The 13,348-nt window shown below is 45.2% G+C and overlaps 1 protein-coding gene across 2 annotated transcripts in view; it reads left to right on the top strand.

The window, feature by feature from the left end:
• The window catches only part of ccdc170 (coiled-coil domain containing 170), a 79,253-nt gene that overhangs the window by 51,936 nt on the left and 13,969 nt on the right, over window positions 1–13,348 (top strand). For both annotated transcript variants that reach the window (XM_072267105.1, XM_072267106.1), the window contains exons 9-12: window positions 8,517–8,717; window positions 10,150–10,323; window positions 11,627–11,869; window positions 13,071–13,307. In XM_072267105.1, coding sequence (XP_072123206.1) covers window positions 8,517–8,717; window positions 10,150–10,323; window positions 11,627–11,869; window positions 13,071–13,307 — 855 coding nt within the window. The remainder of the gene's footprint in view (window positions 1–8,516; window positions 8,718–10,149; window positions 10,324–11,626; window positions 11,870–13,070; window positions 13,308–13,348) is intronic.

Below are 13,348 nucleotides of genomic sequence, written 5' to 3'. Positions count from 1 at the left end.
TTTAGAAAATACAGAAGAAACAGTAGTGCAATTACTCAACAATTCACTGAACAATTTTATATGCTGCAAGTCTCCCCTCTCCATGCCACCGATGTTGTCCAAGAGAAGGGCACTAGGGCTGATACAGCTTGGCACCAGTGTCGTCGCAGAGCAATGTGTGGTTAATTGCCTTGCTCAAGGACACAACACGCTGCCTCAGCTGAGGCTCGAACTAGCGACCTTCAGATCACTAGACCGACGCCTTAACCGCTTGGCCACGCGCCAACACATAGGAAAGTTAAACTACAAGAGCATAATAATTCTACACCTCTATTCAACAGGCTTGGAGGTGGCTTGATAGGGTAGGCAGGAGGGTCAGTTGTCAGCTCAGGTGTCATTCACACTGTTTCTGTGTGCTCCTGGCAAATGAACTCCAGGTTCAGGGTCCTCCCGGGCGTTCATTCTCTATTTTGAGTGGGCAGCAGATTCCCAGGAATCTGGCTGGATATTAGCCTTTTTCAGAGAGGCTTTGAGAACTTCCTAGAACCTTTTTGTTGTTTACCAGGTAACTTCTACCACAAGACAGATCCTGGCATACAATGCTGTTTGCAGGAGATGGGAACGGTCAGTGTCATGGCCTTTGACATGAGTGTATAGGCAGCCCCCTAGTTCCTGAAAACTATTTGTAACCCAATTCGTTCATTGGGCAGAAATAAACAAAATCAGTGTGTTGTAGAGGATCGCAGGAAGAGCTGTGACAGGAGAGCGTGCAGGTACAAGAAGATCAGCTGTTAGTCGGTCTCACTGGCTCTGTGAGCATACGAGAGAGTGGACACCTAGTGTGTACTGTTAATGCCCAGTGTAATGTTAAGCAAACTGTAAAGGCATCACTTGATCAGTCTTCGAAGGGAACTGACAAAGGGACTTTGTGTTAATTCGGTTTCTTTTTCCACGGATGCTGCCTGACCTGCTGATTACTTGTGCACTTTCTGTTTTTGGCTCGAGACTAGCAGTTCCCCTAGAGCTTCTTATTTCCTGTAAACATGAAGCCATTCTTCCCGAGATTGGTGATTGTCCATTGGTCCATCGTATTCGATGATAACAGGAACCCTGTGTGGGAGAAAAAGGACCTAGTGCTTTCTTGGCACATATGACGAATAAACTCTTCTCGGGCTTCCAGCCAGGTACAGGGATAGATTATAACCGATGTTTTGATGACAAACTCTGCCATCTTCATCAAGGACGATGCCTGGGTATGTCTAGCCCGATAGTATTTATACCCTCTGTAGTTCGTCCCTCCTGGTTAGTAGTCCTCAAAAAGTTGGTAATAATCGATACCTGTACCCTGCTGGAAGCCCGAGAAGAATTGATTTGCCTGTGTGAGAGAGTTTATAAAGTGGAAAAGCTGTTGCAGTGGGCTAGTTTCACTCTCTTGACCTCAGAAGTCCAGGTCCAGTGGTACAAACGAGCGTTAAAAATTGGGGCCTTCCTAGTTTGCCATGAAGTCTACTGTGCCTCGTCCTGCCCTTCGCTCTCCATGTAACGTTGCAGAACCACCCTCCTGGCGGTTGGACCTCACTGTAGACCTCATCCGCCCAGTCTGCTGGAACTGTCTCTGCATACGAGGACAGGCATGCCCCCATCTGATGCTGCCGGCTAACCTCACCTGGGTTTAGCCCACCTGTCGAAGTGGAGTCCGGGGTGTGGCCGCTGTCGTATGCAAAGAGCTACTTGGAGCCACAGGTGAGAGCTGAGTGTCCGCTGAGGATCAAAGGTGAGGGAGCTGCCCCAGAATGGACACAAAAAAAGCCCTTCACTGGAGGTGCTACCCCTCCCTGGATACCCCACACACCCTCCTCGTGATTAGATAGTAGATATACCACTGCATGCTCCTGCGGCTCCAGCCATTAAACCTTTCCATTGGTTGAGCTCACACAAGGTCATTTTGGGGCACCCACTACCACAATTAAGACCAAACAAATGAGCTAGAGGAATCTGCAGGTATTTGCTGCTGCCTCATCTTGTGCTGAAGGTCAGTTCTCACACTATCATCCGAAAGATCTGGACTGCTTGCCTGCTATCAGAAGCCTTGAGGGGATTCACAGAAGGGAAAACAGCTCTTCATTATTCTGCGCCAGTGATGTAATGTTTGGAGAGGGCTGAGATTGTTTATTCAGTACTGAGCAAGCAGGAGCGTCCCAGATGTGGATTGTTATCTAGACAGGTCACTGCTTTAGCCTGTCTGCGCTTAAGTGCTCATAAAAACCATTACAACATTCCACAGCAGAGTCTATAAAGAGAAGGAACGCTGGAGTATTGCAAACTCTAAACTAAAGCAGGAACGTTGAAAAGACCAGCATGCTTTAAGGGAAGGGAAGGGAAGCAGGGTGGCTAATGTTATGGATGTGTCCCATTCCCGACTGAAAACTGAGCGCACATTGCTGCTGGAGAAGTGGAGACACCATATTGGAAGGCAGGAAGGAATCTACACAGGCACCAATCAGAGGCAGTTAATACACTAAGTCTTTACAATTTTGCTGTCTATTTCTAAAATGTCAGTTAATGGAGTATTCTCCTGTCACATGGTGAGCACACACCTAAAACACTAACACTAACACTCACTTTCACTTTTACAGGTATGCTCTGTGACTTTAGCAGATGGCAATTGGTGTATTCAGTTTGCCCTCAGCACTTCAGGAAGGATATTTTAGCCATAGTGGAGATGCAGTGCAGCTTCACACCGATAATATTGGACTTAAAAAAATAATATAATAATTAACTCTTATTTTAGGGATACAGCGCTGTGTAGGCCTTTCGGCCCTTCAACCCATGCTGTCCCAGCAACTCTATAACTCGGTTAACCTCAACCTATTTACAATGACCAACCAATTCATCATTGGACTGTGGGAGGAAACCAGAGCACCCAGGGAAAACCCACGCATTCCGCAGGGAGAGACCCCTTACAAAACAGTGCCAGAATTGAACTCCAAACTCCGGAATGCCCCAAGCTGTAAATACTACCATGACGGCCAAAAGAATTAGGAGAGATTATGTAAATTTGGTTTGTATTTCTGTGTCTTTCAAACCCTTTTTATTATTCTTTATCCTATTCATTTTAACCCCAAGCTGCCTTTTATGCATTTTTGATTCAAAATTAACTTCATCAAAATCAACAGAGACAAATGTTGTTCTCTCTGTCTGCGGTTCAGTCCTGCTGTGTCAGTAGTTGCAGGAGGCATAACATTGTTTTCCTTAGCAGGGGTAAATTGGTTTATTATTGTCTCTTGTACTGAGGTACAGTGAGAAACTTGTCCTGCATAGCGTACATACAGATCAGTCATTACAAGGTAAAACAATAACAACGTGTTACAGTTACAGAGAAACTGTAGATAGACAATAAGGTGCAAGGGCATAATAAGGTAAATTGTGAGGTCAAGTGTCCATAAGATGTAATTGGTTTATTACACATTTATCTCACGTACGGAGATGCAGTGAAAAGCTTGTCTTGTATGCTGTTTATATCATGACACAGTTCATTGAGGAAGAACAAGGTAAAACTATAACAATGCATAATAAAGTGTAACAGTTGCATACAGTACTGTGCAAAGGTCTTAGGACTATACATATTGCTAGGGTACCTAAGACTTTTGCACAGTACTTTGTCAACGTGGAGCGGAAAGTGAGTTTGTAAATCCGGCGGAAGCAAAACACGTTGGGAATGGTGAGGGTGGAGTGCTGCGGGAGGGGTGTGGGACAGGTGGCAGCAAAGACGTGCCAGGGGTGGGGGTGGTGCGTGTGCAGGTGCAACTGGCCCTGAGACACCAAGCACGTTCAATTGATTCTAAACACTTGGTTTATTGACCATTACGGAATGTCTTCCTGCTCCCTTCCCCTTTTCCGAAGCATGATTCCCCTCTCCCTGCCCCTTTCCCACTCTATCCACAATAGAGACCCACATCAGAATCAGGTTTATCATCACACACAGATGTCATGATTTTTTTTTGCAGTGGCAGCACAGTGCAATACATAAAATGACTATAATACTGTGCAAAAGCCATAGGCACCCCAGCCATATATAATGCATATAAAAGTGATTCACTACCTCTTAAAAGCCTTTATGTTTTATTGTTTTACAACATTGAATCACAGTGGATTTAATTTGGCCTTTTTGAGACTGATGAACAGAAAGACTCTTTCGTGTCAAAGTGAAAACAAACTTCTATAAACTTGTCTAAACTTATTACAGTTATTAAACACAAAATAATTGATTGCATAGTTATTCATTCCCTTCAAGTCAGTATTTAGGACCTTTTGGCAGCAATTACAGCCTTCAGTCTGTGTGGATAGGTCTCTATCAGCTTTGCACATCTGGACACTGCAATTTTCCCCCTTCTTCTTTACAAAACTGTTCAAGCTCTGTCAGATCGCACAGGGATCATGACTGAACAGCACTTTTCAAGTCCAGCCACAAATTCTCAATTGGATTGAGGTCTGGACTCTGACTTGGCCACTCCAGGACATTAACTTTGTTGTTTTTAAACCATTCCTGTGTAGCTTTGGCATTATGCTTGTGCTCATTGTCTTGCTGGAAAAGAAATCTTCCAAGTCACAGCTCTCTTGCAGACTGCATCAGGTTTTCTTCCAGGATTTCCCTGTATTTTGCTGCATTCATTTTACCCTCTACCTTCATAAACCTTCTAGGGCCTGCTGCAGTGAAGCATCCCCACAGCATGATGCAGCCACCACCATGCTTCACGGTAGGATGGTGCATTTCTGATGATGTGCGGTGTTTGGCTTATGCCAAACATAGCATTTAGTCTGATGGTCAAAAAGCTCAATTTTGGTTTCATCAGACCATAGAACCCTCTTCCAGCTGACTTCAGAGTCTCCCATATGCCTTCTGGCAAATCATAGCCAAGATTTCATGTGAGTTTTCTTTTCCAACAGTGGCTTTCTCTTTGCCACTCTCCCATAAAACTGTGGCAGGTGAAGCACCTGGGCAACAGTTGTTGATTGTACTCCAAGGGATGCTCAGTGACTTGGAAATTTTCTTGAATCCATCTCCTGACTTTTGCTTTTCAATAATCTTTTCACTGAGTTGCTTGGGGTGTTCTTTTGTCTTCATGGTGCAGTGTAGGTGCAGAGTTGGTCTGATTGTTCTAGGGAACCATTGAAACAGTGGTGTAGCTTAGTGGAACCAGCTTTTGGGCTTTTCTGTTTTCTGCCTGATGGCAGAGAGGATGCCCGGTGGGTCAGGTCTTTGCTTACGCTGGCTGCTTTACAGAGGCAGCAATAGAATACGCAGAGGGGAGGCTGGTTTCTGTGATGAGCTGAGCTGTGTGAGTTTCATACCAAACCATTATGCATCGAGATAGCAACACACATCAAAGTTGCTGGTGAACGCAGCAGGCCAGGCAGCATCTGTAGGAAGAGGTGCAGTCAACGTTTTAGACCGAGACCCTTCGTCAGGACTAACTGAAGGAAGAGTGAGTAAGGGATTTGAAAGTTGGAGGGGGAGGGGGAGATCCAAAATGATAGGAGAAGACAGGAAGGGGAGGGATGGAGCCAAGAGCTGGACAGGTGATAGGCAAAAGGGATACGAGAGGATCATGGGACAGGAGGTCCGGGAAGAAAGACGAGTGTGGGGGGGAACCCAGAGGATGGGCAAGGGGTATATTCAGAGGGACAGAGGGAGAAAAAGGAGAGTGAGAGAAAGAATGTGTGTATAAAAATAAGTAACAGATGGGGTACGAGGGGGAGGTGGGGCATTAGCGGAAGTTAGAGAAGTCGATGTTCATGCCATCAGATTGGAGGCTACCCAGACGGAATACAAGGTGTTGTTCCTCCAACCTGAGTGTGGCTTCATCTTTACAGTAGAGGAGGCCATGGATAGACATGTCAGAATGGGAATGGGATGTGGAATTAAAATGTGTGGCCACTGGGAGATCCTGCTTTCTCTGGCGGACAGAGCGTAGGTGTTCAGCAAAACGGTCTCCCAGTCTGCGTTGGGTCTCGCCAATATATAAAAGGCCATATCGGGAGCACCGGACGCAGTATATCACCCCAGCCGACTCACAGGTGAAGTGTTGCCTCACCTGGAAGGACTGTTTGGGGCCCTGAATGGTGGTAAGGCATGTCTATCCATGGCCTCCTCTACTGTAAAGATGAAACCACACTCAGGTTGGAGGAACAACACCTTATATTCCGTCTGGGTAGCCTCCAACCTGATGGCATGAACATCGACTTCTCTAACTTCCGCTAATGCCCCACCTCCCCCTCGTACCCCATCTGTTACTTATTTTTATACACACATTCTTTCTCTCACTCTCCTTTTTCTCCCTCTGTCCCTCTGAATATACCCCTTGCCCATCCTCTGGGTTCCGCCCCCCCCTGTCTTTCTTCCCGGACCCCCTGTCCCATGATCCTCTCGTATCCCTTTTGCCTATCACCTGTCCAGCTCTTGGCTCCATCCCTCCCCCTTCTGTCTTCTCCTATCATTTTGGATCTCCCCCTCCCCCTCCAACTTTCAAATCCCTTACTCACTCTTCCTTCAGTTAGTCCTGACGAAGGGTCTCAGCCTGAAACGTCGACTGTACCTCTTCCTAGAGATGCTGCCTGGCCTGCTGCGCTCACCAGCAACTTTGATGTGTGTTGCTTGAATTTCCAGCATCTGCAGAATTCCTGTTGTATGCATCGAGATAGTATGGATTCTATGGTGCATTGATAAATAGTGGTAACTATTGACGGGGACTTGCCAAATCTCTTTAGCCTTTGGAGAAAGTAGGAGATGCTACTGAGCTTTCTTGACCATGGCATCAACGTGGTAGGACCAGGACATTCTGTACTATTGATAATGTTTTATTTGTTTACTAAGATACAGCCACACCTCCCAGCAACCACTAGCCTAATCATGGGGTAATTTATAGTGACTAATTAACCTGCCTACTGGTGGTTCCTTGGACTGTGGGAGGAAACTGGAGCACTCGGAGGAAACCCATGCAGTCAAGGGGAGAATGTACAAACTCTTTACAGACAGAGGCGGGAATTGAACCCGAGTTGCTGGTACGGTAAAGCGTTGTGCTAACCACTATGTTACTGTGCCGCCTCACTTCTACAAACTTGTAGCTCTCAGTTCCCTCAACCTCAACAACGTTGATGCCGCCAAAAACATGGGCACCGCCTCCCCCACTTCCTGAAGTCAATGGAAAGCTCTTTTGTTCTGACATTGAGGGAAAGTTGTTGTCATAACACCATGTTAATAAGCTCGCTATCTCTTTCCTCCACTCTGACTCATCGTTATATTATGGTGGGACTGGCAGTGGAACGTGAAGTAGTATTCCCAAGAGTTAAGAGGGACCTGGTCTGGCCAGTGAAGAAGAGTGCCAGCAAAAGGTATGTTCTTTGTGCACAGGGTCCACCAAAATACCCCAGGGTGAGAGCCAGGCGCTCCTGAGAATATGTTGCAAAGGGGTCTCCATAAGGATTTGAGTGGAGTCTGTGATTTGCTGCATGTTGGGAGATGTAGGTAGCTGCTTGTCCTTGGTTTCCTAATTCACCTGGGCTGAAGTAAAAGTAAACAATGTCTCCTCTCCTTAATCCACGAGCTGCAGTCTACCATATGTGGCAGAGATCAACAGTAGTGGCAGCATGGAATGATCTTCGGTTGTATGAGGTTGTACTGAGAGGGCTTTGGTCACAAACGTCTTTCAAGTCCAACCATGACATTGACCTCCAAAGCAGTTAAGGCAGATGAGTAACATTACATTTCAGGTCACTGGAGGACAGAAATTCCAGTCAGATCAAAAAAATTAGACTGAGTATTGGAACCTTAGGTAACCCAGTAGTGTTGTGAATAAATAAAACCTGAATTTCTGAGTGAGAAGATTGAAAATGCAGATGAATTTTACACTGTTGTCATCACTTGTGGGAATTCAATGATGACTAAAAGTGAAGGGGAACGAGAAGTTCAGTGAACACTAAAAATCTCAAAGCTCAGAAGGTCAAAGCTCAAAGTAAGTTTATTATAAAAGAACACATATGTCACCATATACAACCCTAGGATTTATTGTCTTGTGGGCATTCGCAGTAAATACAAAGAAACAATAGAATCAATGAAAAGCTGCACAAAAATAACCAGTGCACAAAAAGCAACCCATTGTGCAAATACAAGAATAAAAAGCAAATTAATAATAATAACCGGGAATATTGCAAACATATTCTAGAGTCATTGAAAGTGAATCCATAGGTTGTGGATTCAGTTCAGTGTTGGGTGAGTGAAGTTATCCACTTTGGTTCAGGAGCCTGATGGTTGAGGAGTAATAACTATTCCTGAACCTGGTGGAGTGGGACCTAAGGCTCCTGAACCTCCTTAAGGCTCCTGAACCTCCTTCCTGATGGCAGTAGAGAGACAAGAGCATGCTCTAATACAGTAGTAAGTCTGATTGTAATGTTGTATTGGTTCCCTCTCTTGCCAGATGAAACCTCATCAGTATAGAAGAGTGACGGCAGGCTTTAACTGTGCTTTTGTTGTCTGCCAGGCTGTATCTCAACTGGAAGAGACCACCAGCAAGCTAACAGAGCAACTGGACAAGCAAGTGGAGCTGCACCAAGCCGCACTACAGCGTTCCGCCAAGGCAGAGCAAAGGCTCTCGGAGCTCCAGCAACGAGTTCAGTACCTGGAGGAATGCATGCTGGATGGCAACGTGCTTTGTGATGCTCTGAGCCAGGACAAGCAGAAAGTATGAAGCGCAGTCATTCACTGCATTGGCTCAGCACCCAAAAGGAATTTGTAATGTAGAGTGGGTGGCATGGTACCGTAGTGGGTAGTGTGATACTACCACAGCATAAGGGTCTGGGGGGAGGGTTCAGTTCCTTTGTGTCTGTAAGGAGTTTGTACGTTCTCCCCATGACTGCATGGGTTTCCCTGGATGCATTGGTTTCCTCCCACACTCCAAAGATGTGGGTTAGTAGGTTAATTGGGTGCTGCAAGCTCGTTGGGCCAGAGGGACCTGTTACTGCACTGTATCTCTAAATCTAAAATCTAAGAAATGATAAATTTTAGGGCTTGTCCTGACTCACGTGAACAAACAGGCAAAGCTACTTTGCTTCTTTGCAACTTGGTTCCACATCTCCTTATGTCAGGGAATGAGACCATTTGGCCCTTCAAGTCAATGCCAATCCAATCTCCCCACTTATTTTCATCATAATCTCCACTCTCTACCACTCACTCCTACACCCTGGGACAGTTTACCAAGGCCAATTACCCCACCAGCCTACACACCTTTGCAACTGGCGGCACGATAACATGCGGTAGCTGGTGGAGGCATTGACTCACAGTGCCAGAGATCTGGGTTCATTCAGGTTTCATGAAATTTGCATACTAGAGGCAATTTACAGTGGTCAATTAACCCGCCAACCACACATCTTTGTACTAAAACACCCGGGGGCAGGGAGGGAGCTCACACAGTACAAAGAGAATTGAAAAGGCATGGCCATCTGTCAGCACTGAACACGGTTTGCCGGAGCGGTGGGGCACCAGCTCTGCCAGCTATGCCACAGTGCCACCCTTCGTCTCCTGTGTCAGTACTTCTCTTATTTTACCATGGAGGGGTGGAGGAAGGCATTTTTTTGTAAATTGGAGAACTGTTCGGCAGATTGTATGTTGCAAGGTACAATAGATGCAGTCCACTGATAAATGCAAAATTGTTTTTTCAATGATTCAGCATCTGCCCAAATATGCCACTGTTCAACAGCTCTGGTGCTGTCAGTGGCAACAGGTCTCATGAGCTAATTGTGTTCTGAGTTAAGAAACTCCATGGGCACAGGCTGAATAATTGTCAAGTTCTGGACAAAGGAAGAATTGGATGGCTTACCCACAAAGAATGGTGCTAACCTCACTGGGTGCCAGGACTTGGAAATACAACAATCCTTGTTCTCATCTACATTGCTGACAAAGATGCGAGATCGGCTGTGTTGTGGATAAGTCATGATTCAACATTTGAGTGGTAATGATGGTTCTGATGCCAACTGAGTGCCATCCCATGGTTTATTGATGTACCATAAATTAACTCAGAGCAGCTTATCCTAACATATTAGGATATTAAATTGGTTTGGAAGAACATTATAATGTATGTAAGTAATTCTTGTTTAAATATTCATTTTTTTCTTAAGTATCTGAAATTTTTGGAGCAAATCGCGGAGAAAATGAAGCTGGATCAGATGACATCAGAGATTGGCTTTGATATGCAGCTAGACACAATTCTTGCCCGGGCTGATCAGCTGGTTAAAATGGAGAGTGAAGCCATTGTTGAAAACAAGACTCTGACATACAGCCTGCGAAGAAAGGTAGATTAGGCTGAGATAATCGACTCTTGGCGCTGTCAAATGAATCTTATTTGGCTTCTTTGCATATTAGTGAATGGTCGGTTATTAGATATATCACAATCAGGCTAATCGTCTCAACAGTCAAGATCCTTCCCAAACCGCACTCTGGTGGACTCTATTCCCCAATCGCTTCCCTTCACTGGGCTTTGGGCAGAGCCTGGAATCCATGCTTTGCTGTGCACAAGTGATGAGCAACCCCACATTGGTGGAGCCAGGCATGAAGCTAAGTCTGGTGAAAGATTTCATTGCAGCAAAGGACACTCAACATCTGGATGCTGCAGTGGAAACTGGGACAACTGGGCAATGGTATTCAGAGCAGCTAGCAGCATGTCTTAGAGGTTCAGCAGTCTGTGCTCCACTGGAGAGGGACCGCACTATAGGGAGTGACAGTATCTCCATGGAGGCACAGACGAGCTCTCCCACCCCAGATATATAACAGTTGTTATCTAACCAGTACATGTCTTAGTATGTTTTCCGTAGTTTGACGGGCTGCTGGTGTTCATGATGAGATTGTGTAGTCCAAGGCCAGATCTCCTGCAAAGTCATTCCTCTGCTAAAAATTTCCACTTTCCACCAACCATGCATCGGCCTTCAATGGACAGGCACGGCAACGTAGAAGGCAGCGATCAAGGAAGATGCACAAAATGATAGTTGGACCTTTCATCCTTTGACATACAAAGTTACTTTAAGATGGGATGTTAGTTTGTGCTTGCTTTTGTTATTTTCATCATGGTGGTCAGCAGTACAGAGGTTGGTGGGTAAAGGCAGGAAAAAAAACTGCTGAAAGAACACAGTGAATCATTGACTGATACGACTGATGCACTCCAATTCTGTCACAAACCCATTGAGCTCAAACATAGGTGCAGTGCAGTTGGATTTTGCACTGTCCCATCTTTTACAAAAGACACTTCCTCAATAGTGAACTGAAAGTCTCTTACAGTTTGTACTCCTTCCACTCCCCACACCACCTTATTCTGGCTTCTTCCCCCTTCCTTTCCAGTCCTGATGAAGGGTCTCGGCCCAATAGAAAATGTTTATTCCTCTCCATAGACACTGCCCAACCTGCTGAGTTCCAGCTGCACCGTGTGTGCTGGACTGAAAGTCTCAGCATGAATTAAGTGCTTCTGCAATGGGACTTGAACCCACAACCACCTGACTCTAGCAAGAATGGTACGACCAAGCCACTGACATGACAGCTTAAAAAATAAGTGCCTTCGGTCTAATGTGAGAATTGAAGGGACTAATTTATTTTTCACTCCTGCAGCTTAAAGCACAGAAAGAGAAGTTAGAGAGCAAAGACCTGCACATGGACCTGCTGAGGAAAAAAATTACCCAGATGGATGCAGAGAAACAGACTCAAACTGCACTGGCGGTGGAGAGAGATGAAGCCAACTTTACTGTGCGGAAACTGCAGAAAAAGGTGGAAAACCTGGAGAAGGAGCTGCACTCAGCTCAATCCTACAGCATGGCTCTGAAGGCAAAGCTGTCTGACACTCATGAGCTCAAGGTAATTCCAAAAAGTCTAGCCCTTCTACTGTCAACCCATGTGCTAATATCTGGCTCTGGGGTTACTCTCTCACAACCTTTTACATTGAATGTTACTGGATGTGAGAAGAAGCTCCCAGCAATTCCAAAACTGTGCATTGGATGGTCTGGAGTTAAAGTAAGTGGCAGGCTCTGATGGCCAACATGGATTTGATGGTCAAAGTGGCTTCCAATATCATCAGAAAATGTGAACGAAAATGACCCTTTGCTCCAATATTTCCAATTCTCTACTAATCGGTGGACCTCTTTACATTGAATAGCAAGCCAAGTAATGTTATGAATTCCACTGGAGTTGGAAACTTCACTGCTCTGTCTTTCTAGCCAAAGCATGAGTTGAAGAATCATTGCTGTACTCTTACACATCCTACGGTGCCTTTGAATGCAGCTCCACATTAGCCTAGCCCTTTGGTTGGTCCATATGTTGGAGGAACTCTCAGCATTTGAGATCCTCCGGCCTGAAACAGCAGCTGGTTATTTCCCTCTATAGATGCTGCCTGACCTGCTGAGCCCCTCCACCATTTTGTGTGCATGTTGCTCAAGGTTTTCAGCATTCACAGAGTCTCTTATGTCCCCTTTGGTTGGTCTATGTTGTTTAAATTAAATGGGCATGGACGATGAGAAATTCAACATTATTCCTGAATATGGTGTTTCCTTTACATTCTTCAGAACTGTGACAGCGGACCAATATTTAGCAAAGCTGTACCCTGATGACTCCGCTCTTCTGTTATATACTCGGACTGAAGGGAAGCATCCCATATACTGTACCTTTTTCAACACACCTTCCACCTGCACTGACACTTTCAAGCATCATGCTATGACAAGATCGCTCTGTTCAACAACACTCCCTGGAGCTCTTCCATCTCCTGTGTATGTTATACCCTTAATGGACCTTCCAAAATGCATCACCTTACATGTGTTAAGATTAAATTCTTCTGCCGTTGCTCTGCTCAACTTTCCAGCTGATCAGTATAATGCTGTAGCCTAAGAAAATCCTCCTCACTATCTACAACACTACAAATTTTCATGTCATCTGTAAATCTGCTAATCAGGTTTAATCCTCTGTCCTATGAATGCAGTGGAAGTCCTTACTGATGGTTAATTCTTTGTAAAGTGTGGTCTTTTTCAACCAACAGTAATTGTCTTTTCCTCTAATGTGTATGCAGATTAAAACGCTGGAGCAAAACAAAACGATTGAGGAGCTGAACGAATCTGTGAAGAAGCTGGAAAAGTTAAAACAGGAGGCCACAGCAAAGCTAAGCAGCACAAAGTCAGAGCTGGATTTCACTGAGCTTGAGGCAAAGGAGGAGAAAGATCGAGCTCGGAACATATTGGAGGCCGTTAGCAGTGAGCTAAAGACTCTGAAACAAACCCTGGAAGAAGTGGCCAAACGAGAGAGACAGGTAAGAATATTCATCCTTGCCCTTGTCACAATGAGATCAGA

The sequence above is a fragment of the Mobula birostris genome, chromosome 8, assembly GCF_030028105.1.
Source record: "Mobula birostris isolate sMobBir1 chromosome 8, sMobBir1.hap1, whole genome shotgun sequence".
NCBI classification, from domain to species: domain Eukaryota; kingdom Metazoa; phylum Chordata; class Chondrichthyes; order Myliobatiformes; family Myliobatidae; genus Mobula; species Mobula birostris.
Note: the sequence above shows the minus strand (reverse complement) of the source record. Positions and strands in the feature narration are given on the sequence as shown.